The 27,509-nt window shown below is 49.2% G+C and overlaps 1 protein-coding gene across 5 annotated transcripts in view; it reads left to right on the forward strand.

Annotated features, from left to right (window-relative positions):
* The window catches only part of LOC146830407 (microtubule-actin cross-linking factor 1, isoforms 6/7-like), a 456,496-nt gene that overhangs the window by 397,107 nt on the left and 31,880 nt on the right, over positions 1-27,509 (forward strand). For all 5 annotated transcript variants that reach the window (XM_085604595.1, XM_085604596.1, XM_085604592.1 and 2 more), the window contains 3 exons: positions 7,836-7,990; positions 22,094-22,168; positions 22,605-22,722. In XM_085604595.1, the coding sequence (XP_085460721.1) occupies positions 7,836-7,990; positions 22,094-22,168; positions 22,605-22,722 (348 nt within the window). The remainder of the gene's footprint in view (positions 1-7,835; positions 7,991-22,093; positions 22,169-22,604; positions 22,723-27,509) is intronic.

The following is a 27,509-nucleotide window of genomic DNA, read 5'->3' on the forward strand; positions in this document are numbered from 1 at the left end:
CGTCAGCAGAGCCCTACATCCCGCCGAGAATTCCCCCGTCTGTGGGGAACGGTGGGCAGATCTATCGGTGGCACCGTCAAAGACCATGTTAAGGTCGCCCCCTATGATTATATGCCTGTCCTGCGCAGTCGCGGTCTCCTCCAGCGCCGAGCGAAGAAATCGTTCTTGCCGTTCGTTCGGGCTATAAATGGACCCGATTGCGAACGTGAGACCCGCCACCCGGACTCTGTAGACCAGGAGCCTGCCCTTCAATTCCGCGTGTTTGTGGAGTACCTCCCCTCTAAAGTGCCGGGCTACCAGGATCGCTACCACCGCGGTTTTAGTGTTGTTTGATGAAAAGAATTGTGTAGGGAATGCGGAAGATCGCAGCCTAGAGCAGTCTCTGGGTAGGAGGTGAGTCTCCTGGAGAAGACAGATATCTGCTTGGGTGTGTCCTAGGAGGGACAGAACGGCACGCCGTTTGATCGGGTTATTAAGGCCCTTGACATTAAGCGTGACAATTTTAAATGTTGTATGTGTCATGTGGGAGGGTCGTCAAGACCGCCCAGTCCCCTGAAAATCTACGGATCGTGGCCTGTACGCAACTATGGTAGCCGCAGCTACGGACACGCACTGGACTGCCCCCCCCCGTGTCCCTGGTTCCCCTCTCCCCCTCCCGATGTCCCCCAAAGCCCCCTCCCCCCCTCCCAGTCCCCCAAACTCCCCTCAGAACTCCCTGATCCCCCGCCCATCCCTCCCTAGACAACATGCAAACAACACCTCTCTCGTCACCCCCAAGTCCTGAAACATCAATGTCCAAGTCCTGCTCCCTGGGAAGCAGGTCTTCGGTGAAGTATACTAGTGAACGTCGAGCCACAACTCCCTCTCTGCCCACCCCCACCCCTCCCCGGCCCCCAAACCTGCATAGCAGAAAAAGCTGTGTTGATCTCCCCCCGGAGCTGCCTCATGCAGTCAATGCGATGTCGCTGACGCCAGTGTTCCCGGCCACCTCCATTACCGCATCGTCCATGCCGGCCCTGATGGTGGGTGAGTCTGGTCGTGCAGGTCGTCCACGGGGCCGACGCCCCGAGACCCTCCGCCATCCATCCTCCCGGGAGCGCCCCCGCCTCTGCGCGGCCTCCTCGGCATCTGGTGCATCGATTCCCAGGACCCCACAAGTCTCCTGCAGGAAGCGCAGTTGGTGCGTTCCTTGAGCGGGAAATCCGGGAGGAAAGCCAGAATGTCCGGAGGCGGCGCCGACGCTCTGCGTTGGGGTCCCACTCTATGCGCTCGGTCAATCCGGATAGGAAACCCTTCCGCTTCCCCCAATATCTCTCGGAACAGGGCTTGCATATATCCTGCTACGTCTGCCCCTTTGGCCGTGGGTGGAAGTCCGCGGACCCTAATGTTGTTCCGCCTAGACCTATTTTCAAGGTCCTCAGCGTGTGCCTGGAGGTCAATCTGCTGATCCCTGAGGCGCAGCACTTCTTGTTGCAATTGTTCAAACTCCTCGTCTCTTCTGTGGCCGGCGTCCTCCACCGCGGCCACCCACTCTCCCAGGCCATCCACCTCCCGGCGCACTTCCCGCACCTCACCTGCCACTTCACTCTTCAGGGTTTGGAAATCCTCCCTAAGGGTGCTGAAGAGAGACTCCATAAAGGACCTGGTGAGGGGAGGTTCTCCGCTTCCGGCGTCCTGCGCTCCTCCGGAGGAGCCGGGAGACTGCTGCCCCCGATCCGCCCGGTGCTGATGTCTTCCTAGTAGTTCTGGGAGGGTGCGCTCCCCCTTCCTCCCTCCTTTGTTGCCGGCCATGGTCTCCGGGACACGGCGTCTTCTGGACCCTCACCTCCACGGGTCCACCTCCCGCAGTCTCCGTCTCTGTGGCACAGCGGGGGCCACTCTCGTCTCCACGTGGCGCTGGTTCCGGCTCTCCCGCAAGGCCACTCCGCACCTCCGGTGTTAAGGCCACCCTGTTCCGTGCTCGAGGCTGCTTCCCACTCCTTCCGGACTCTCCCACGGCTGGCACCCCTACCTCCACCTCCGACTGCGTCGCAGTGCCAATGCCGGGGCCGTTGGGCCGCAATACTCTCCGCTCTGTCCCTCCCTGCTGCGGAGAGGGGCCTCCGGTCTCCAATCGCTCTCCTGCACCGCCACGCTCCGCGGGCTCAGAGAGAGAAATTCCGCAGATGGTGGGGAGGAACCCCCCCTCTGTCGCCTCTCCTGCTGGGCCGTTGGTCGCCTCAATTGCACATCCTCCCCGTCTCCGACAGCAGGGGCCACTCACTTAAGCCCTGGGCGGCCGGCTCTCTGTCGAGGCCCTTCAAAATCCTGCCCCCTATTCTCCACGCTGGCCCACCTCGTCTCCGCAGCGGTGCTCCCAGCCACTCAATGGTTCTCCTGCCGGGGGCCGCCGCCTCCTTGTACTGGGGCCGGGTCCGTTATTTCCTGGGTGGGTGAGGGCTCTCCCCACACCTGTATCGCGTCAGTCGTCCTAGCGGAGCCCAGCGCCAGAGTCTGTACGTGCTGCGGCTGCACCTGGTCGCTCTGGGCCTCCGGGGGAGATCAGCCGCGCTGCCGCCTCGCACCGGCGAAGGAGTCCAACCGTTTGCTGGGTCAGGACCCGCCTCCGCCGGTCACCGTGTCACAGTCCGTCCCTTGGGTCAACACCCGATCGCTACAGCAGGGGGCTGTGTCTCGCCGCTGCGTGTCCGCGGGCCTCTCTGACGAGCCGGGTCCCTCGCGTGATGCACCAGCCGACGGCAGTCTCGTCTGGCTCAGCGCGATGCCCCACCTCCTCGCGGCGCCTCCGCTCCGTCTGTGTTCCGCCCGTCACCGGGACGTCCTGGGTGCTGTAAGCCGCTCACCGGCTTGCGCTGGAGTTCCGCTGCTCCCGCTGCAGGTCCTCTCGCTGAGTGGGGGGAGATTCAGCGAAGAAACCGAGGCTAGGGGCTCCACGGAGCGGGAGCCGGCAGGGAAGGCGTCCGTCTACTTCGCCATCTTGGCCACGCCCCCCAGAGGTTTTTAAAGACCCAGTCAGGGCTAGGGTCCTCAACCCACGCATAGAGAAGAAGTATAAAGCTGCCCCCACAGATCCTGCCTACATCAAGGGGCCAGGGCCACTGGATTCCATCGTGGTATCCACCGCAAGAAAAAGATCAAATTCCCAGGCGTCAGGCGAAGCACCACCGCCTGACAAAGAGTCAAAGCTCCTGGACGCGTCAGGAAAACGCACTGCGTCACAGGCAGCCAATATATGGCATATCGCCAACACTCAAGCGCTAGTGGCCAGATACGACAGAGCGCATTATGATGAACTAGAAACCATCATGCACCATCTCCCAGAAAAATACAAAAATAGGGCCAATGAATTAATTCAAGAGGGTAAGACCATAACGAACATATCTATACGCTGTGCCTTAGACGCAGCAGACACAACCTCCAGGGCCATTAACACTAGGGTCCTCCTCCGTCGCCACGCTTGGCTGAGAGTTTCAGTCTTTAAACCTGAGGTACAAGCCTCCATATTAAACCATCCATTTGATCAAGAACATCTATTCGGTCCAAAGGTAGATGAGGCCCTCGAGAAGATGAAAAAAGACACAGATACGGCGAAATCTATGGGAGCCCTACAGTCACAACCTCCTAGGCGCTCCTTTCGCCGCTCTTCCTTTCGGGACACGGGCAGAGGCTACTCCTCAGATAGCGCGTCCACGTCCTACAAATCCCCTGCTCAAGCCACCTTCACAAGGGGTTATCAAAGAGGCGGCTATAGAGGCAATAACAATAAAGGCAGAGGCAAAACAAATACCGCCCGCTCTGCCACACCACCTACCCAATGACTTTCCCCTGCTCCCTCCAGACCATCCCACTCCGGTCGGGGGCAGACTACAAAATTTCCTTCACGTCTGGGAGTCCATCACATCAGACAGATGGGTGACCCAAATTATTCGTTCAGGGTACTGCCTAGAACTAACATCTACCACCCCCAACATTCCACCCAGGCAACGCCCAATGTCACAAGAACATTCCACGTTACTAAAACAGGAGGTAATATCCCTCCTACAAAAAGAGGCAATAGAACAGGTCCCCGCTAATCAGCAAAATGTAGGGGTCTACTCCCTATATTTTCTGATACCAAAAAGAGACGAGACTCTACGACCTATCTTAGATCTCCGGCCTCTAAACACATACATACATTCGGGCCATTTTCACATGGTAACACTTCAGCAGGTACTTCCGCTCCTCTCCCAGAACGACTTTCTCACCACACTGGACTTGAAAGATGCATACTTTCACATTCCGGTACACGGTACACCATGCCCACAGAAAGTACCTCAGATTTATAGTGGACGGGCAACACTACCAGTTCAAGGTGCTCCCATTCGGGGTCACAACAGCACCAAGGGTATTCACCAAGTGCCTAGCGGTAGTGGCGGCACATCTCAGAAGACAGCACATTCACGTCTTCCCATATTTGGACGACTGGCTGATAAAAGCCGCGTCCTACAACCAATGTGTACATCACACCGCCACTACAATCCAACTACTTCACCAACTAGGCTTCACGGTGAACCGCCAAAAGTCCCAGCTAACACCATCCCACATAAAGCAATACCTCGGTGCCACCATAGACACCTCAAAAGCCATAGCCTACCCCAATCCGGCCAGAATTGCAAGCATTCAGGCTTTGCGTCAAAAATTCATACTCCAACACTCCCTCCCAGCAAGAGTGTTTATGCAACTGATAGGGATGATGGCCTCTTGCATTTTCATAGTGCCTCATGCAACACTCCAGATGCGTCCACTCCAAGAGTGCTTAGCACGCCAATGGAACCAGGCCCAGGGGCAACTGACAGATCTGGTGTTGGTAGACGGTCCCACCCATCGCTCTCTGCAGTGGTGGAACACCACAAATCTTTCCAGAGGTCGACCGTTCCTGGACCCGGTTCCACAAATAATCCTGACAACAGACGCATCGCTCTCCGGCTGGGGAGCTCATCTACTACACCTCACAGTGCAGGGCACATGGACGCCGCAACAAAAGTTACTCCACATCAACCATCTGGAGTTACTGGCAATCTTTCGAGCCCTAAAATCCTTTCACACACAGATTTTAGGCAAGGCAGTCCTTATTCGCACAGACAACATGACCGCCATGTACTACATTCAAAAACAAGGCGGCACACACTCTCCACAGCTCTCTCAACTAGCACAGAGCATATGGAGATGGGCAATTCCACACAAAATCTTTCTCCTAGCCCAGCATGTCCCAGGAGTCCAAAACACCATGGCAGATCTGCTCAGCAGACAGATGCAGCAGATCCATGACTGGGAACTTCACCCGCAGGTTCTTCACCCGTTCTTTAAGATGTGGGGGCATCCACAGATAGACCTATTCGCCACCCACGAAAACAAAAAATGCCCAAGCTTCGCCGCCTGATACCCACACCCATTGTCCAAAGGCAATGCGATGTGGATGAACTGGTCAGGCAAATTTGCGTACGCCTTTCCACCTCTCCCACTAATTCCATTAGTGGTGCGAAAGCTACAACAGCACTCCCTCACACTGATTCTAGTAGCTCCAACATGGGCCAGACAACCGTGGTACACCACGCTGCTGGAACTCTCGGTAGTGCCACACCAAAAGTTGCACCTCTCACCATGCCTCCTAACCCAGAACCATGGAGAAATCAGACATCCGGACCCAGCTCAGCTCAACCTTGCGATCTGGCTCCTGAGATCCTAGAATTCGGATACCTTAACCTTCCCCCCGACTGTATGAACGTTATCCGAGAAGCTAGACGCCCTACCACTAGAGCCTGCTATGCTGCCAAGTGGAAAAGATTTGTTGTTTATTGCCATAACAACACAATCAACCCTCTAGACGCATCCATACAGCATATCATATGCTACTTACTCCATCTACAAAGATGTAACCTAGCATATACATCCATTCGGCTACACCTCGCAGCAATTGCCGCTTACCTACAAAACAGACAGCACCTATCACTTTTCAGAGTGCCTGCCATTAACCCCTTCGCTGCTGCGGACATTCCGCTGCAGCGCTGGGGGGGGCAGGGGGGCAGCGCGGTGGGCCTGTGCTCATGACGGAGCCGCTCCGTCATGAGCCACAGTTGAGCTGTGCTCATGACGGAACGGTTCCGTCATGACTCCGCCCATTTGCGTTGTCGCCCCGCACAGGCGGGGAAACAGCGCCGCGCAGGCGGAGCGGCCGCCGACAGGATTGTCATGACGGAACCGTTCCGTCATGAGCACACGCCAACCGTGGCTCATGACGGAACGGTTCCGTCATGAGCAGGGAAGGGGTTAAAGCCTTCATGGAAGGCCTAAAACGAATAATTCCCCCCCCCCCCCCCCCCGAGTGCCACCCTCACCTGTGTGGAACTTAAATATAGTTCTCACAAGGCTAATGGGACTGCCTTTCGAACCCTTGCATAAATGCGAACTGCAATTCCTCACATGGAAAACAGCTTTCCTTGTAGCCATCACCTCCCTTAGAAGGGTCAGTGAGATACAAGCACTTACTATACAAGAACCTTTTCTCCAAATGCACCTGAACAAGGTTGTCCTCCGTACCAACCCAAAATTCCTACCCAAAGTCATCTCACCCTTTCATCTAAACCAATCGGTAGAATTACCGTTTTTTTTCTCGCAACCTCAAACTGTTGCAGAAAGGGCTCTACACACACTGGATGTTAAAAGGGCCTTGCTTTACTATATCCAGAGAACACAACCTTTCAGAAAGACAAAGCAACTGTTTGTCTCTTTCTCTCCACCTCATAAAGGCAACCCCATCTCTAAATCAGGGATAGCTAGGTGGATTGTAAAATGCATACAGATTTGCTACCACAAAGCAAAGCGCACGCTATCTGTTCCCCCTAAAGCCCACTCTACAAGAAAGATAGGGGCTTCTATGGCTTTTCTAGGGATCATCCCATTAGATGATATCTGCAAGGCAGCTACATGGTCAACACCGCACACTTTCACTAAACATTACTGTGTAGATGTGCAAACCAAGCAACAAGCTAGTGTGGGCCAGGCTGTACTAAAAACACTATTTCAAACCACTGCAACAGATACCGGTGGTCGCCGCTAAGGTTGGGAACTGCTATATAGTCTATGCAAAAGTGTGCAATCTGCAGCTCATATGCCTCGAACGGAATATGCTACTTACCAGTATGCATCTGTTCTTGGCATGTAGAGCTGCAGATCTACACACGCCCACCCGCCTCCCTGGCTACCTGTATCTGTTCCAGTCTATCTTATTTAGATACAACACACATGGGTTTTCTTCACTGTTATTACTACGCTCCATCTTTCCCTGTTGGCGAAAAACAATCTGAGGATGGAGCCGAAGCCCATGCGCAATACGAACCAAGGGAGGAGTCACTGACCTCGTGACTTCCAAAGACTTTCCAAAAGGAAAAACAAACTGCAAACATCCGGGCCCAACACCAGATGGCGATCTATGCAAAAGTGTGTAGATCTGCAGCTCTACATGCCAAGAACAGATGCATACTGGTAAGTAGCATATTCCTTATCCACCAGAAAGAGTGTTGCCAAAGGTAAGTTACCTGTTTTACATTGCATCTTTGTAATGTCTTTTCCTCAGCTCTATATTCATTGCATTCTGGATATCAAGTATTCATCAACATTAAGCAATTTTAGCTCACAGATTTAGCCATGCATTAAAAGGTGACCACTGCTGATCTCGGGAGCTAAAACGGCATGTCATTGAGATTCTAATGTTCATAGGTTACAGAATTGTAAATTGGCATCAAGATAGCAACTTTATGAATCTTGTTTAGAAAGACACTTTGATTTCCTTTTTGCAGAATTCCCCACCAGCTCTCTGGAGATGAACGCAGTGGCCAACATCTTTGACATTAACGGTGATGGCTTCATTGATTATTATGAATTTGTCAGTGCCCTTCACCCTAGCCGGGACCCCTTCAGGAAGGCTGGTGATGCAGAGCAGATCCAAGAGGAGGTAAATTAGTGCTGGTTGCCTCCGGCACACAAAATACTAGAGATGCAATTTTTAGGTCTCTGTAGACATAGGATATGAAGGTTCAACCTAGGCAAGATTTGTAGTGCTAAATACCATTGATTGTGCCATTCTATGCTTTGCAGTGCTCTCCATCACCGGGTACATATTATGGGGTGCAATGTGTTATGTTAGCATGTGCAAATCTGCCAATTAAAACTGGTTAAAGAGATATTGCTGAAGGACATTGAAACATGTGTACATTTTGAAGGTCATTGCTAAAAATGTAGGCTGAGGAGCCACTTCACGTTACTGTCAATGAACATGCGTAGAAGTATGAGGGGAAGTGTTCCAAACCATTACTGTGGGTGCGCTGACCAGTGCCGTAGCATGGGATCTGGAGGAGCAGTGAATGTCTACTAGGTGAGGCTGTTTTGGGAACCGCTGAAGACCAGTTCACAGACATAAGCTGTACTAGAACGTCTCGCCATCAGCACATGTAAGAGATATATTTTGACAGCAGGTATTGAATGCACCCGCCTAGGTTGTCATTCTATCATTTGCAAATTCAGTCTCTTATGCAGGACCAGTTATGCTTAGTGTTCCCTGCAGTCTAATACAAAGCCCTTTTGTCTTACCACTCAAGGTGGCTGTCATTCTGATTAAGGAAGCTGTATCACATATGCTGTGCCCTTATAGCATGTCTTGGCCCTGCTGCAAGACCACACTCTGGACTCCAAAACCTATTCTCTCTTATTCCAGAAATGTTGTTTATCAATGAAATAGAGGACCTAAACCTTTAAGCAATGATTCACTTACCCTTTCTTTCATCTTTCACTTGCCCTCATCTTTATGGTGGCAATGCAATCCTGGCTGTACCTCCCCAATCCAATTATTACCCTCTAGAAGCCATTGTCTATGCTGCTGCCTCATAGATTATTGGAGCAAAAAAATCATATCACATCACTCCCACCTTAAGACCTCACCTCTGGCATTCACCTGTACAATATAAAGGACATATGTTTACTATTGTGTTCTATTTGAGCCTTTTATTTTGCCCTTGAGTTGCATAGTGTTAAACCCCATTCCCAGGATGCCATATTTTGAACTTCTATTGCACATCATATGCTTGGAAGCATAATTAGTAAAGGAGTGAATGCTGGTGCCCAAATCGTTGCTTATATGCCGGCGGCTGGTGCTATTGAATGCCGGTGTGATGATTGCATAGTCTTGAATACACCTCATGCATCTCTAATCCGCTACCAGATACACCCTGTCCTTTAATCTCACTCTTGCAGATTCCTGCTTTCTCTCTTTCTGATGCTTTTCTGCCTTCCTCCTCCTTTCCCTTAGTGTGTTTTTCCCTCTCCTGCTATCGATCTATGGCTAATGAGGAAATATAAGTGTTTGTCCCAAAAATGAGTGTCAGTGGACCCTGCCGGCAACCACCGGCTCAGTTTAATCACCAAAGCCATCTGAGATTACTTTACATTTGAAAAGAATAATTTGACAAAAAAATATGCAAACTTAATCACCTTTCCTCAAATAAAACATATTCTTTCTGGAGAGTTTTCTTTTTCATCAGTTTATATTCACCAGAGGTTACAATCCTCATAGAAGAAATCTCCTAGGGGCCCATTGTTCAGTGGAGAAGCCAGGGCAACATTTGCAAACTTCATAGATTTGGGATAGTTGGTGCTCTTTTGTGTGCCATTGACATGGGATTGTATAAGTTAAGAAGGGCTCTTTTATAGACACTGGAATCAAGACTGCTCATACTGGCACAAGTTGTGTCTGCACTTGATCCACGGCCCGAATGATGGTGTTGGATTTGCAGGACGCCTATTTTCACACCCCTGTCCTGCAATCTCACAGGTGTTACTTGCGGTTTCAGGAAGGCCAAGAGCCCTTTCGGTTCCCCATGCATTTCTCTCACCTTACCTGTGCATCTTGGGTGTTCACGAAGGAGATGGTGGTACTTGCAGTCCATCTGCGGGTTTAGGAATACGTGTCTTCCCTTACCTCGACTGGTTGCTGACAGCGGGCTTGCCTCAAACAGTTGTGAACCACATCCAGACGATGACCAATTTGTTGACATCATTGGGCTTTTCCATCAAGGTGCCAAAGTCACACTTGACTCCCTTCACAATGGCTCCTGTTCATTGGGGCTATCCTGAATACAATGCTGTTCCACACCTCAATGAGTATAGGGTGTTTGGGCTATGATAAAGATGTTTTAAACCTGGGTCTCTATAGAGCAGCTCTGAGGTTGCATGGCCTTTTGACCTGCATCCTGCTTGTGGACCATGCTAAGTTGCACATTCTGGTTCTGCAGTGGGATCTGAGGTATCAATGGGAACAGCATCAGTCATGTGTACCAATGTCCTATTCCATTCAGGTGTCAGAGAAGACTGTGAAAGACCTGCAGTGGTGTCTGCTCAACCTCAGTTGGACCCACGGCAGAACCTTCTCTTTACCCCACCCAGTACTAATGGTCATGACGGATGCTTTGTTGCTGGGTTGTAGAGGTCATCTGAGAGAGATGGAGATCACCAGACTGGTCTTATTCAAAGACTCGTCCAATGGTGGAGAATGAATACAAGTCCTCACGGACATCATGACTGCAATCATGTATTCCAATAAACAGGGTGACATGGGGTCATGAATCCTTTGCTAGACAGATCCAAATCTCTAGATGCAGGTGAACGCTCAGGGCATCTACCTGGTTACCCAGCAACTAGCAGGATCTTTAAATGCCAGGGCGAACGAGCTCAGCCCACGTTGCCTGGTGCCTCACGAATGGCAGTTATTCTCTGGGTTGGCACAGGATATTTGAACTTTGATTGGAGCACCTGGGATAGATCAAGCTTCTAAATCGTAATCCCTCTTTTTGGATGGGAAGCATGCCTTCCTCGAGGTTCCTGGTACTAGTACATGGCTGAACAAGTTACCAGGATACTGCTCTCAGTTAAGTACACCACAAGAGAATATAGTGTAGGGCTTTTGAAGTGAAATCAGTTATGGTTCCAACAACTGGCTTGGGAGACATCTATTCTAATGCCGAAAACCTAGAATAGGAGAATGAAGAAAGAAAAATTAAATTGGTTCCTTGGCTGTACCAATGATTTCAGATGTGGTTTCTAACAACGTAGTTTCTGATGAATAATTCTAACCTCCGAATCCTCACCTTTAGAATATTCCCCAGGTGCCAGACTGGATCTGAAAGATTTCACAGCAGTGCTCCTGTGCTACTAGGTGGTTCTGTGCAGCTCTGTATTGCCTTATTTCTACCCAAGAAGTGATGAAGCATAGCGACATTTAAGTACCATCCTGGTGCACCAAAATCGGTTCCTTTCTTTCCACACCTTCGAAAGTGAGTCTGGTTCTCTGCTACCTTTTTCGTTGGTTTGATGAGTTTTTAAAATGTAATTCTGCTGTTCTAGGGAACAAAGTCTTCACCTAAAACTACAGGGTTCAAACCGTGCAGTTACTGTTGTAAACAAATGTCGGTGACTGATTGCACAAGTGTTGTTTGGACTATAGGCATGACTTTAAGTTGTTGAATGAATATGCCCTCATGCAGCTGAAGGTGATCCAGAACCGTGAAGCAAAGCTGTATGTTACTGAACATCAAACAAATTCACAAACCTCACGTAAGTCCCACTCCATGTCAAGGGCGTGTAACCTGTCCCACTCTCCAGGCGATCCTACAACATGTTGTCTTCACAGCTGAAGTCAGCTGAAGTCATCTGGTAAGTTAAAGAGGAAACAGAAGAAAGCGAAGCAGGTCTTTACCCCAGCCCGCCATACTCTTACTAATGAGAAGTTGTAAGGATGTCAATTTGCCACTCTGTCTTGTTCCCGAGCTCCTGTTGAGGATCCTTCAAGAAGGCCATGCTGCATATGTTTGACACTCTTCTGGCGCCCTCTTACATGTGTGTGAGTCTCAAGGATCTGCAGTGGCCTCCAGTTGGGTTAGTTCTGGCCGATCTGTTCTTAGCTCCATCTAAGCCTACGGAACCCACCTCGGGTTATGTACTGCATCCAGTGCCGACTTCCACTTTGGCTCCAAGACCTGTGATTTTCCCTATTTCATCAGTGCTAGTCCTGATGTTGTTGGTGCCAAAAGGTAATCTGCTGTATACCCCTGTGTCAGTCTCATGCCAAATCCATCTCAACTGAGGTAGTGCTCAGACTACACTCCAGCACACCCTCTCATCATACAGTCTGATCCAGAGAATAGTCTCCCTGTCCTCAGAGGCTTCATCAGCTGGTGGCGCCCTGTGCGAGCATCCCTGAGGTCGATCTGCTCTCTCCGCAATCCTGTGACCAGTATCCCTTGTGGGGACCGTGCAACCCGAACCCCTGTGCACCATGTACTTTTGCAGCAGCATATGCTGTTTGGCGATCCTTGAGGCTGTGCTTTGGACTATGTATAGTCCCGACCCCGAGCAGTATTTCCACCGAAGATCTCCGGCCTCCACTCCGCGAGTGCTCCGTGGGCTGGTGCTTTGATTCCGCTCAAGGTCCCCTGCCGATCCCCGATCCGTTGGCCTGTGGGTCCTGGCGAGGGTCACTTTGACTTTCCTTGGGCTTCCCTGGTTGCTCCAGATGTACCCTGACTCCCCATAGCCTGGAGAGTCCCCTGGACCTTGCTGGTCCACACCGTAAACTGTTTCCTCTGTCCGCGTGGGTTGCCTTCCGGACACTGACCACTCAGCATTCAACATCCTTCGTGGGACAGCACACCTCCGGACTTTGGTCGTCATCGACTTCTCCTGGTCCCCGTGGCTGCAGAGTCAAGCATCCTATCTTCACACCGAAGCACCTGACATTGGTGGCCATTTGTCTATCGAATCCCTAGTCACCCTGAAGTGACCCAGACTCTGTCCCCTCTGCTTTCAGGTTCTTTTCACCTCAGATCCAAGCTTGGATTCTACCAGACACTTTTTATCTTCCCGGCAGCAGCACTTCTCCGCATCACGCCATTGAAAATGACGAGGGTTTCCGACACCCCTTGACTCCTATGCACCCAGCTCCTCTGGGATAGGCAACACGGGTACCTCAGTACTCACAAGGGTGCTGGCCTTAGAACCTTCTATGTTCCAAAGGGTTTGCTTGAAGTCCTCTCCGAAGTGTCCTTAAACTGTAATTTTCCAACTGCGACTTTCCGATAGAGTTGTATGGAGCACACGTCTGTGTTCCCACACTGCTCCCGTCTCCCGTGGGCTCCCTGTGTTACTCCTTTGGGTGGTTCCTCGGGGTACCAGCGATTCTACCTGCTCTAGGCACTGTCTATTGAAGTTGTTATACCAGTTTTTTTAGTATATGGTTCGTTCTCCCCTTGGAGCCCACTGTATATTGTGCTATTTACTGTCGTTCTATTGATTCAGTATTGTGTGCTTTGTGCTCTAAACTCGTATGGAGATTAGTAGAGAGTGTTTAGTAATAAATACATCTTTTTTTATATAACACTTGTGTGGTTCTCCTTTCATTTGATCACTCAGGAGGTTCTATTCTGAAGGCTCTCTCCATAGCTACCACTAGGATAGCTTTCTATAAAGGTCATTGCAAGGTGCCCACTTTAACTAGTGGATAGCATATACCAGGCCAACTTCTCACATTGGTGTTCAGCGGTTGGGATTCAAGCTTGCTATTGTTTTACCAGATAAATCTCATTGAGTGATTAACTGAAAACCACTAAAAGTATTAGGTGCATATAATACATCAAGATTAGAATAAAGTAAGTTCTACTGAACTTGGAGTTGGGTAAGCCAAGGGTCTAGCACACCCTTTCTCCAACTCAAGAGAGTTTAGTCTCCACTCGTTTAGGTAGGTGCCTACACCACATAACACTAGTATGTCTTCTAGAGGAGAGGCCAGTGGCCCTTTGAAAACTAGATATGAAAGTCTCTCATTTCAAGAATTGAGAAACACGTGCACATCTAGGAAACTGAAGACAGGGAGAAGTACCAGCACTCAACGCCTCATAGAGATGTTACTTCTAGATGACCTTAGAAAGACCCCAGGGTTTGATGAGGTAGATAGTGGGCGGAGCAGGGAATGAGGAAAGGCCAGACAGTTAGAACTGTGGTGACCTGGACTCAAACCCTGACCAGGAGAATCAAGATGATTCTAACCTGGAGAACTTAGATCCTCCTCTAGGTGGGGAGAAGGTCCCAGTGGCTCTCTCTTTACCCCACCAGGAAGAGTACTGAGTATACCTAGGAGATCTAGATCTCCCTCTTTGGAATATAATCACTCCGGTACTTCTGTAGGGACCTCCATATCCAATAAGAGGGAAGCCTCTTATGATAAGCAATGCCACTTTTTAGAGATTGAGAGAATCAGGATCAGGCTCAAGAAAGAGCAATTGGCCCTAGACATAGAGTACCTAGAGCTCCAGATAGCAACCAGAAGAATGGGACTAGAGTCTCATGGTGGCAGCAACAGTGTCCCTAGACCTAGAGAATATTCTCATGATCATAGGAACCTGAACAAGATAGTCCCTCCCTATCAGAGTGGAGATGACAGCCACAAATGGATAACTGCACTAGAGAGGGCCTGTAAAGTACAGAGGGCCCCTCAGGAGCAGTGGCCAGCCATCTTGTGGCTCTCCTTTTCTGACAAAGGTAGAGATAAGCTCCTCACTGTTGGAGAAGAGGATACTGACAATTACAAAGTCTTGAAGAGTGCTCGCATAGATGGGTTTGGCTTAACCACTGAACAATACAGGATTAAGTTCAGAGACACCCAGAAGGCACAGACTCAGGACTGGATTGACTTTGTAGATTGTACTACTAAGGCTCTGGAAGGCTGGTTACTTGGCAGTAAGGTGTGTGATTTTAAAGCATTGAACAATTTAAATATGAGGAAGCAGATCCTTAATAATTGCCAAAATCAGTTGTTGCATCAGTACCTGATTAATTCTGATCGGACCTCTCCCCAAGAAATGGGAATGAAGTCAAATGGGTCAGAACCAGGGTGAAGCAGAAAGACCAGAACCAAGGTGGTGACTCTAAGAAGCAAGATTCTAAAACCTCAGACAAGGGTGGGGAGAAGGGTAAAGGCCAGATGGCTTCACTAGGGCCCCAAAAGTTTTCATCTGGGGGGGTGGGGGGGAGTCACAACCAAACAAGGGTACAGGCAAAAAGAAACCTTGGTGTCCTATCTGTAAAGAGAATACCCACTGGACAAAATATGCCAGTTGTCCAAGAGCCAAGGAAACTACTCCAGCCACCACTGCCCCTAAGGCAACTGTTCCCCCTAGCTCAGTTCAAAGTGGTGGTACACAGAATAAGGGTGTATTAGGGTTGACCCTGGAATCTGAGATGGATTCTGGCCTAGTCAGAAGTCCAACTCCAGCTGTGTTAGTCTGTGATGGAGGCATGGATATTGCCTCCTTATTTGTCAGTCCCAGTAATCTCAGACAACAGCGTTTGATCAATAGTAAGGAGGCCATGGTATATAGGGATACAGGTGCAAGTGTCACCATGGTGACAAAAGAACTTGTGGGCCCTGACCAGATCATACTTGGTGAGATGTACCAAGTGACCAATGCAAGCAATGTCAGGACAGACCATTCCTTGGCAGTTGTGAATTTTACCTGGGGAGGGGTAACTGGCCCTAAGAAGGTTGTGGTAAGTGCAGACCTCCCTTTAGAATGCTTATTGGGCAATGATTTGGAGACTTCAGCATGGGCTGAAGTGGAACTCAGTACACATGCAGAAATGCTGGGCATCCCTGCAGGTGTGTTTGCCATGACTAGGTCACAGGCAACAATGTCTTCCACTGAACAGGCCCTGTATCCTGGAATAATGGACCAGGTGCAGTAGGGGTAAGGCAGTGTATTCCCCCCTGCCTCAGAATACAGATCAGTCTCTTGAGGGAGATGATCTTAGTCCTGAAGAAGGAACTGTCTCAGAGGAACTTGAACCTGATCAGGTTGAGTTCTTGGGGACAGGGGGCCCTTCCAGGGCAGATCTGAGCCAGGAGCAGCTGAGCTGCCCCTCTCTTGGACCCCTCAGACAGCAAGCTGCTGCTGAGGCTGCTGGAAGGGCCGGTGGGTCCCACAGGATCTACTGGGATGATGGACTCTTATACTCAGAGGGTAGAGACCCCAAACCTGGTGCCACCCGGAGGTTGGTTATACCTCTGATGTTTAGGGGCTTCCTATTGACACTGGCACATGAAATCCCATTAGCAGGACACTTAGGCCAAAACAAGACCTGGGACAGACTTGTTCCTCACTTTCATTGGCCTCACATGTCAGAGGCCACAAAGGAGTTTTGTCACTCCTGTATCACTTGCCAAGCCAGTGGTAAGGCAGGTGGTACTACAAAGGCCCCCATGATACCACTACCTGTGGTGGGGGTTCCCTTTGAGAGGGTTGGGATTGACATTGTTGGTCCCATGGATCCTCAGACTGCATCTGGGCACAGATTTATACTAGTGGTGGTGGACCATGCCACTAGGTACCCAGAAGCAATTCCACTTAGGACTACCACAGCTCCTGTTGTGGCTAGAGCCCTCCTGGGAATTTATTCCAGAGTGGGTTTCCCTAAGGAGGTAGTATCAGACAGAGATGCAAACTTTGTCTGGTTACTTGACTGCTATGTGGAAGGAGTGTGGCGTAAATTACAAATTTACCACTCCTCACCCTCAATTCAATGGGTTAGTTGAGAGATTCAACAAAACCCTCAAGGGCATGATTAAAGGTCTCCCTGAAAAGCTCAGGCGTAGATGGGACATCCTTTTGCCCTGCCTTCTCTTTGCCTACAGTGAGGTTCCTCAGAAGGGGGTTGGTTACAGCCCTTTTGAACTTCTGATTGGATATCCAGTTAGGGGTCCTTTATGTCTAGTGAAGGAGGGATGGGAGTTACCTCTCAAAACCCTCAAACAGGATATTGTGGACTTTGTACTTGGTCTCTGCTCCAGGATGGCTGAGTACATGAAGAAGGCATCCATAAACCTTGAGGCTAGCCAGGAATTACAAAAGACCTGGCATGACCAAAAGGCTGTTGTGACTGTTTATCAGCCAGGACAGAAAATATGGGTCTTGGAGCCTGTGGCCCCAGCAGCCCTTCAAGACAAGTGGAGTGGACCCCATACTATCCTTGAGCAAAAGGGATAGGTTACCTACCTGGTGGACCTTGGAACTCCCAGGAGCCCCCATAGGGTGCTCCATGTGAACAGGCTCAAGCCATATGTGGACAGGGCAGACATGGGCTTACTCGTGGCTACTGATGCGGGACAGGAGGAAGAGAGAGATCCACTTCCTGACCTGCTCCCACAGAACCCTGATGATGGTTCAGTTGATGGTGTAGCCTTGGCAGGCAGCCTCACTGACCAGCAGCAAACTGATTGTAGGCAAGACCTGAATCAGTTCAGACATATGTTTTCACTGACTCCAGGTCAGACTACCTGGTGCACTCATGAAGTGGACACAGGTGACAGTCTGCCTGTTAAAAATGAGATTTACAGGCAACCTGACCATGTTAGGGACTGTATCAGGACTGAAGTCCACAAAATGTTGGAGCTGGGAGTAATTGAGCCCTCAGATAGCCCTTGGGCTAGTCCAGTAGTCTTGGTACCAAAACCTCACACCCATGGTGGTGAGAGAGAGATGAGGTTCTGTGTTGACTACAGGGGTCTCAATGCATCCAATACCCAGGGCAGATGAACTTATAGATACCTTGGCCTCAGCCAAGTTTCTGAGTACATTTGACCTGGCAGCTGGTTACTGGCAAATCAGATTAGCTGAGGATGCAAAACCAAAAACTGCATTTGCAACTCCTAGTGGGCACTACCAATTTGTGATGATGCCCTTTGGCTTGAAGAATGCATCTGCCACTTTTCAAAGGTTGGTGAACAAAGGCTTACAGGCCTGGAAGACTATAGTGCAGCTTATCTAGATGATATTGCTGTCTTTAGCTCCACCTGGGAGGATCACCTGGTCCACCTGAGAAATATTTTAGGGGATCTGCAAAAATCAAGCCTCACTATCAATGCCACCAAGTGCCTGATAGGGCAGAGTAAGGTTATATACCTAGGCCACCTTGTGGGTGGAGGTCAGGTTCAACCGTTGCAGAGCAAAATCCAGACCATCATGGACTGGGTTGCTTCAACTACCCAAACTCAGGTCAGAGCTTTCTTGGGCCTGACTGGGAATTACAGGAGGTTTGTCAATATAGTGACCCCTTTGAATGATCCAACTTCCAAAAAAATGCCTAAGAAAGTTCAGTGGACTGGTAGCTGTCAAAGGGCATTTGATGACCTGAAGCAGGCATGTGCACTGCTCCCATTCTGCAAAGTCCTGACTATTCCACACAATTCATTGTTCAAACTGATACATCTGTGTTGGGGGTAGGCGCTGTGTTATCACAACTGAATGAAGAGGGTCAGGATCAGCCAGTAGCTTTTATTAGCAGAAGGTTGACCCCCAGAGAGAAACGTTGGTCAGCTATTGAGAGGGAGGCCTTTGCTGTGGTTTGGACCTTGAAGAAGCTGAGACCATACCTGTTTGGCACTTACTTCATTGTTCAGACAGACCACAAGCCCATTTTATGGCTAAAACAGATGAAGGGTGAAAACCCCAAACTTTTGAGGTGGTCCATTTCCCTACAGGGGATGGACTATACAGTGGAACATAGACCTGGGAGTAACCATGCCAATGCAGATGGACTCGCAAGTTATTTCCATGAAGACTCAACTGGTCAAGGTTAGTTGAATTTCCCTGTTTTTGGGGGGCTGGGGGTTGTGTAGGAGAGTAGGATCTGCCTCTTATGGTTACCCCACGTTTTGCTGACGTATCACAGTTTTTGACTTAGGCTGGGGTCGTGAATAGCAGGATCCCAGTCAGTCTATCTGCTTTCTCCTGTAAATTGATTGCATGTACTTTAGGTACACTCCAGATTGGGTTCTGGGGTACCCTTGTCAGTCCCTAGTATATGGCACACCATGTACCCAGGGCATAGGTACCCCAGAGGCCTCCCAGGGGCTGAAGCATGTATTATGCTATTCCCTGAGAGGCCATTCAAACTGACACCCCAGGTCTGCTACTGAAGCCTGTGTAAGGAGGTGCATGCACCCCTTAATTAGATATAGGTTCCCCTAAATCACTACACACATAAGCCTATCAGTCACCCCTATGGCAGGCTTTAACAAACCCTGAAGGCAGGGTGCTGGGTTTTGTGTGAGAGGGTGCCCCTGCATGAGTAGGGCCCCTCTGCAGCCTTCGGAACCTATTCTCCGGGGTTGTCTGTGATGCAGCCAACCATATATATTTAAGTGCATTATAACCTTGCAGTAAATTCTAACTTTAAAACAGCTGCTTAGAAACATGTTGTCTTTGGTGTCAAACACCTTGGAATCATACCTCCCCGCCAGTTGGTATGATTCCACCCTCCTAAAGGGACTTATGTGGATCACCGGTATACCTGGTACCAGCTTTCTCGACCTGAGCATCACAAAATGGATGCTGCTAGCCACAGACACAAGTCTGCCCTCCTCCTGCTGCTGAGCCAAGCTCGAGCAGAAGAAGGCCTGACGATAGGTTTCCTGTCACAGGGAGGTGTGACCACCTCCCAGACAGGCTTTAGTGTATTGGGGCTGGGTGGGTGCACTCTGAGAGTGCCAGAAAGTCTACACTGGGGGCACATTTGGTGTCCTCATGCATAGTCCAGCTCAAACCAGTCCCAGGAGCCATTTGCTCCTGCTCAGGTGCGAAACTGGACAAAGGACATGGGTGTAGCCACCCCTCTGTCCTGCCCCTCCCCTAGGAGGGTACCCAGAGTCAGTCCGACCCCTTCCCTGGGTACAAAGTGGGAAACCTGATTACAGGACTTTGGATTTTACCTGGACTAAACTCTGCAACAGAAACCACGTGCTTCAACGGTCTACACTTCGCTGGACGACAGAAGAATCTCCCTTGGAGTGAAGGAGTTACTCCCCTGCAGTAGCAGGCACCTAAATGCATCTGACCGGTTTGCATCTCTCGAGCGCCTCAGGACTCCGAAGATTTCTGCAACACAGGAGGTGGGTTCCCGAGTGTCCCTGAGGCTGATCTGCTCTCTCAGTAATCCTGAGACCAGTATCTCTTGTGGGGACTGTGCAACCTGAACCCCTGTGCACCGTGTACTTTTGCAGCAGCATATGCTTTTTGGCGATCCTTGAGGCTGTGCTTTGGACTACGTGTAGTCCTGACCCTGAGCAGTATTTTCGCCGAAGATCTCTGGCCTCCACTCCACGAGTGCTCTGTCTGGTTGCTCCAGACGTGCCCTGACTCCCCATAGCTTGGAGAGTCTCCTGAACCTTGCTGGTCCACTCCGTAACCTGTTTCCTCTGCCCGCGTGAGTTGCCTTGGCCAAGGCCTGTTGGTGTTCAATCCGGACACTGACCCCTCCACATTCAACATCCTTCTTGGGACAGCTCACCTCCGGACTTTGGTCATCGTCGACGTCTCCTGGTCCCTGTGGCTGCAGAGTCAAGCACCCGACATCGGTGGGCATTCGTCTATCGAGCTCCTGGTCACCCTGAAGTGACCCAGACTCTGTCCCCTCTGCTTTCAGGTTCTTCTCACCTAGGATCCAGGCTTGGATTCCACTGGACCCTTCATCTTTCTGGTGGCAGCACTTCTTCGCATCACGCCATTGAAAACGATGAGGGTTTCCGACACCTCTTGACCCCTATGCACCCGGCTCCTCTGGGATAGGTAACACGGGTACCTCAGTACTCACAAGGGTGCTGGCCTTAGAATCTTCTATGTTCCAAAGAGTTTGCTTGAAGTCCTCTCCAAAGTGTCCTTAAACTGTAATTTTCCAACCGCGACTTTTCCATAAAGTTGTATGGAGCACACGTCTGTGTTACCACACTGCACCCATCCTCCATGGGCTCCCTGTGTCACTCCTTTAGGTGGTTCCTTGGGGTCCCAGCGATTCTACGTGTTGTAGGCACTGTGTCTATTGAAGTCATTGTTGTGATACAATGTTTTTAGTATATGGTTCGGTCTCTCCCTGGATCCCGCTGTATATTGTGCTATTTTCTCTCGTTCTATTGATTCAGTATTGTGTGCTTTGTGCTTTAATCTCGTATTGAGATTAGTAGAGAGTATTTAGTAATAAATACATTTTTTTTATATAACACTTGTGTGGTTCTTCTTTCATTTGGTCACTCAAGAGGTTCTGTTCTGGTAAAACAAGCTGCTTTGCACTACTTCAAGACTTAGCCTGAAGGCTGCTCTCCATAGCTACCACTAGGGTAGCTTTCTATAAAGGTTATCTTTGACCTAATCACCATAAGGGTCGTTTGGACTGGTACAGGGTGCCCACTTCAACTAGTGGACTGCATATACCAGGCCAACTTCTCACACTGTACACTGGTACCACCAATTGTTTTGTGCTCCGCATCCGAGGGCGTGGAGGGAGTCAAGCAAGAAACTGACTTCAGCGTGCTGGACTGGTGCTTATATTGGCTCTAGTTCATCACTTCTGCAGCTGCACAAAGCCAATGCGGAGCGCCATCTAGGGGCATGTGGGAGCTCTGCTGTGAAATCTTCCATATCCTCTCTGGCTACTGGGAAAATTGTAAAGGTATGGAATCTGCAGTAGGATAGAGTATTTATCTGAAAGCGCTACTGAAGGTAAATTATTCTACCATGAAATCTGAAATGCCAGAGGTCATTTCTCAACCATTTCTCAACCTTTGATGGATACCGTATCTAAGTTGGTAAATAATCCTGATTCGTAAGAGGATTTAATTGAATCTCACTTCTGTTCTGTGGTACCAGAGCAATTATTTGGCACCTCAACGGGGTAGGATATATTGCACCTTCTACAGTTTTCAGCTGTTAGGGTTCTTCTTTAGTTTCCCAGGGTCCACATTTCTTTGTGGTCCCCCTCGCAGTCTTTATAAGAGTCCTTCTGTATTTTTAGCAAATGTTGAAGAACTCATGCATGCATATCACATTTCCAGTACCCTTGTTTCTCTCTGCACTTCCTCCTATTGTTATGGTGATTGCTGCCTCCACAATTTTTTCAAGGGAGAAATCACAGTCTGATTGTACAGATTATTTGTCAGAAAAGTTTCAGAACTGTGGTTGTTTTTTAGGTAAACAGGCAGGTGGCTCAGTGCAACTGTGCAAAGCAATTCCAGGTAGAGCAGATCAGTGCCAACCGGTACCGGGTAAGTTCTATACTGCTCCATTTCTCTTCACTCTCCACACTGTACTTCACTGTTGCTTCCCTTCTCCCCAGAGTATCATCCTTTGTTATTCTGCTGGTGCTATCCATTGTTTTCTATAGTGCTGCCATCTGTCAGTTCATGCACCTTACCATAGTGCCACCTTGCTATTTTCCTATATTTCCACTGCATACCCCTCTCACATATGCTCCCTTTCTTTTCACTGTTCATTAGGTCATTCTCACAGGCTGGCATCAGGTGCCCCATTTCTCTACTGTACTCACTGTGACCTGCATCGAACCTTCATTTGTTTATTATTTCCAAAATGCTAAGCTGTCATCACTCCCAGAATACTATTCTGTACTGTGTAACCTCTCATTCTGCCCTCGACTGGATTCCTTTTTTTACCTCCTGATAGATATGTTGTTTTCTTGCACAGTTCGGTGAGTCTCAGCAGCTGCGGATGGTGCGGATACTGAGGAGCACACTCATGGTGCGTGTTGGGGGCGGCTGGATTGCCCTTGACGAGTTCCTGGTAAAGAATGACCCCTGCAGAGGTAAGAGACCATTGTACATCCTTGGATTGCAGCAACTTTAGACTGTGGACACATCTTATAGCAGGCATAGACATTATTTCACAACCATTGTCATTACTGTTGCCAGAGATGGTAGCAAACTTCATTCTACATTCTCATGTGGTGTTGACAGACAGAGCATTTTGTGTTGGGCATACGGACCACTGGTTGCACGTGCCTAAGCGCTATTTCATTTTGAGTTCACATGGGTGTGAAAAGATGCGGCGTTTTCCCTTCACAAACTTAGTTTCATTTCAAATCTTCACAAATATTGCACTGGTTTCAGTCTTTAAATTTTCATGAAAAAATCATGAATAGTATGTTAATCTGGAAACAATTGTAGCAAAAATTACTTTAAGATTGAAACTTCTCTTTCACACAGTGTGTTAGGCAGATTTTTTTCTCATAACATTTTTAAAAATATTTATTCCCTCCGTTTGTAAATGCTGCAGAACTGTGAGAGGGAAATTTGCTTTACGATGGATATTCCAACTGCAGATTCCTCACATTTTGAATATTCCCAGGGGGTCAGACCAGATGTGTAAATGTTCAAGCAGTACCCCTGCGTGCCAGTAGGTAGCATCCTGTGGCTCCACGTCAGTGTTCTTCCACTCTGGAAGTGACATACGGAGCCACCTATAGGCTCCTGCCATGTATGCTGACATCAGTTCCTTTCTTTCTGAGCCACCAAATGTGGATTCGGAGCTACCCCTCTCCTCTTTATAAGACCATTCTCTTTAAATTTACCAATAGGAATACCAGTGTGCAAGGGAAATGTCACCCAGTAAAGCCACCATGGAGGTAAAAACATATGTCCTCACAGAGGTCCTTCAACCTGAACAGACAACTACAGAGCCTCTTTTGACTCTCAATGAGGCCATGACATGTGTCCTACTTAGTGCATGGGCAAAGCCATGCTTAGGTATTCTGGTGAAGCGGCAGATTGCTCTGCAGCACCACCAAGCTTCAGGTGACCCAGTCTTCCTGACGCTACACCCAAAAACTTTGTGTTTCAGGCATCCACCAGCAAAGTTGATCCTAATGCTTTTCCTTCTACTTCACTGGATTGTGAATCTAATCTCATTGAAATGTTCACCAAGCACGTGTTTTCGTTCATCAGCCTTGCACTCTGTCAATGGCAGTTGTTTGTATGGCCATTACTCCCATGGATTGTGGAAATCCATTGCCCAGGTTTTAACTGCTGTACCCAAGGAGTAATGTTTTGTCCTCACACAGTACAGTCAGGATGGCCATGATTAGGTAAAATACACTGCTAGATGTGGACTGGATACTACAGACTGCATAGGCCAGGCAATTGGAACAAGATGCTCGGGTGTCATGCCTCAATGAGGTCCTTGGGCGTCTGTCGACTTCCAATCTCCACTGATGGACATGTCCTTTGACAACTCTTTCCTATTCAGCAAAAAAGACTTGACTCTCAAGTGCTTTAAAGATAGCAGGACTGCGACTCGCTCTTTGGGCCTATCTGCCCCAGTACAAAAGTTTCAACATCAGTTTCATCCCTTTTGGGGCTGAGATGAGGCATTCAATTCCGCCAGCACCAACCTCTGCAGCCACTCCAGCAGTTTTGTGGCTGAGGCTGTGTATCCCAAAGACCACGTGGATTACAGGGATAGCGTGAAGTCCAACCTTCTGCCCCTCCAGCTGCAGCAACTGTAAAAGCCATTTAATGTGTCCTTCAAGACACACCACTACCCTGTCAAAGGCAGGATTTGCAATTTTCTCCCATTGTGGTAAGAAATCATTTTGAACAAGCTACGTCATTCACATAAATTCCTTTCCATCGTAATGCACCACCCTCAATAGGGGCCGGTGGAGAACCACCTGTCTCCCTTTTACAGCAGGAAATGCAGCCTCTTTTGGCCAAAGGGTCCATAGAAAGGACCCCAGCATGAGAAGTAGGAACTGGTTGTTATTACTGCTGAAGAAGGATGGATGCCTTCATCCTGTTTTGGACCTTTGCCCTTCTATGAAAGTGCAAATTCAGTATGAGCACCCTGGCCCAGGTCTTTTCTGCTCTCGACCTTGGAGACTGGTCAAAGCTGTAGGATGCTTATTTCCACATCCCCGGCCAGTATGACCACAAGCAAGTTCTGCTCCTCATGGTGGGGATAGAGAACTTTCAGTTCACAGTGACCCCTTTTGGACTCACTGGCGACCTTTGAATGTTCATGAAAGTGATGGCGATGAACATGGCACACCTTCAAAATGTGTGGCTACCTTGACTGCTGGCTATTAAAGATAGGCTTGCCCCAGGCAGTTGTCAACCACTTTCAGATTAGAGTGAACCTCTTAACATTGTTGGGGTTCACTATCAAATTGCTGAAGTCTCACCTGAATCCTTCACAGATGCTCCCTTTTATTGGAGCTATTCTGAACAGGGTGCAGTTTCCTGACTTCCGAAAGAGTCCAAGGCCTATTGGCCTATGATCCAGATGTTTGTGCATCTGTCCTGAATCTCAATGAGGATAATTCTAAGGCTACTGGGATTATTGGCCCACTGCATTGTGCTGGCTGAGCATGCCCAATTTCATATACATGCTCTGCAGTGGGATCTTAAGTCCCATTGACCACAGCATCAGGTGGACTGTCCGGTTGTGTCCAGATTTCAGAAGAAGCTGAAAAAGACTTGCAGCGGTGGCTGTTGGACTGCAATTGGGTCAACGGCGGGCCTCTCCTCTTCCCCCACCCAGAGCTAACTGTAGTGACAGATGCATCGTTTCTGGATTGGGAAGTCTATCTAGGAGAGGTGAAAATCCAAGGCATCTGGTCTCCGACTGAGACCCAGCTCCAAATCAGCATGTTGGAGCAGCAGGCTATCCATTTAGCATGGAAAGCTTTCCTGCCATCCATCAAAGGGATGCTGATATAAATGCTCAAAGTCAATACCACTGCTATTTGGTACTGCAACAAACCAGTCTGGTGGGATTGTGGACTCTGTTTCAGGAGGGACTACACCTCTGGCTGGATCACAAGGGGATTTTCCTGGTTGCAATCCTTCTGGCAAGCAAACCTGGCTGCTGACCCCTAGTGGACCTCAAATGTCAGCTATATCCAGACTCAGCACAGGGTTAATGGGGAAAACTATGGCTCAATCTGTTTGCCACTGCAGAGAACACACAATGTCAGCATTTTTGTGTGTTGGAGTTCCGAAGGCGGCTCTTTATCGGAGACGCATTCCACCTAGAGTCGTTCTCAGGGGTCCTGTGCACCTTCCCACTGCTAAATCTCCCGCCCTAGTTTCTCAAGAAGATTAGGACCAACCAGGCCAGGTCATCCTAGTGGCACTGGATTGAGCCAGGAGACTGTGGTACCCAGAACTCTTAGGCATGAGCATCTGTCCGCTGGTCAAGCTGCCGCTATGGGTGGATCTTCTGTCGCAGCAGCAGGCCAGGGTCCTGCACCAGTCCCTGCGCAATCTTCATCTTCATACTTGGAGATTGAATGGCAGCAGTTATCATTCAACCTCCAACCCAAAGTCATTGGTGTCATTCCGGAAGCCAGGTGTTCCCTCATAAAACTGGAATGCGTTTGCCTTTGGGTTGTGGTTTGGTGCGGTACCCAGCATGATTGACCCACTTCAAGTCAAATTAGCTGAAGCGTGCTTTGGGCAAAGTTATAGGCCATTTGTCATCTTTTCTGCTTTCCTTGTGGCTGCCAGACCAGCTTTATTTAAAACATGTTGTGATGTATTTTTTCTCTCCTAAAGGTTTGCAGCATATGTTACCACCTACTCGTTTCTTCATGCCTCAGTTGGGCATTAACTTAGTCTCCACATTCCTAATGTGTACTCCATTTGAACCATTGCACAGCTGTCCTTTGCGGCTCCTCACTCCAGAGACAGTTTTCCTTACAGCAGGAACATCGGCATGGCAAGTGAGTGAGCTACAAGCACTCTCAGTCAACCTCTTGTACACAACATTCTTTACAGAAAAGCTTGTATTAAAAACCCGCCCCTTCTTTCTCCCAAAAGTGGTAATTCCTTTCACGTTAGGCAAAAAATTACCCTCCCGGAATTCTTCGCTCCACTTTATCCTTCTAAAGAGGAGGAGAGAATCCATCAGCTAGATCCCAAAAGAACACTCAGCTTCTAAATTGATGGCACCAGGGAACATCATGTAGATAGTCAACTCTTTGTTGGACTCACTAGAGTGAAGAAGGGCAGAGCATTGCAGAAATGGGCCAGGGATCATTCTGTGCGTCACAGTCTACGCACTGGCACTTGGTGGGCTTGTTCTGAACTTTTGCCGGCTACTACAAAGCACTACTGGCTGGACAACCAGTTCCGAAGAGAGGAGAACTTTGTCAGCTCGGCCCAGCAGAGGGCGGAACCTTGCTCACTTAGCCTGGCAGAACTTTTTTGATCTGACTCAATTTCTCAGACGCACCAACTGGGAAGTACTGCTTTGTTATATATTCAGAAGGTGAGGAATCGGCGGTTGGAAGTAGCCGCCAGAAGAACAAGTTTCTTGCCTTTAGTAACACTCTTACTGGTGGATATTCACTGCAGATTGCTCACCGACCATTACATCTCCCCCCCTCCCCCCCCCCCACTACCGTTCTGTGAACCAGACTCTATCTCCTTCTAGTAAGGTCCCACGTCTAGAGATCTGCTCACTGGTCAAAGCCAATCTGCTCCTTGGTTCTGCATCTAGGGGTGCAGACAACCTAAAAAGCAACCAACTGGGTGGTTGGGTGGTGCATATATCCGGCTCCGTACATCACTACTGACGTGGAATGACGTCAAC

The sequence above is a fragment of the Triturus cristatus genome, chromosome 5_1 (assembly GCF_964204655.1).
Source record: "Triturus cristatus chromosome 5_1, aTriCri1.1, whole genome shotgun sequence".
Taxonomy (NCBI): Eukaryota; Metazoa; Chordata; class Amphibia; order Caudata; family Salamandridae; genus Triturus; species Triturus cristatus.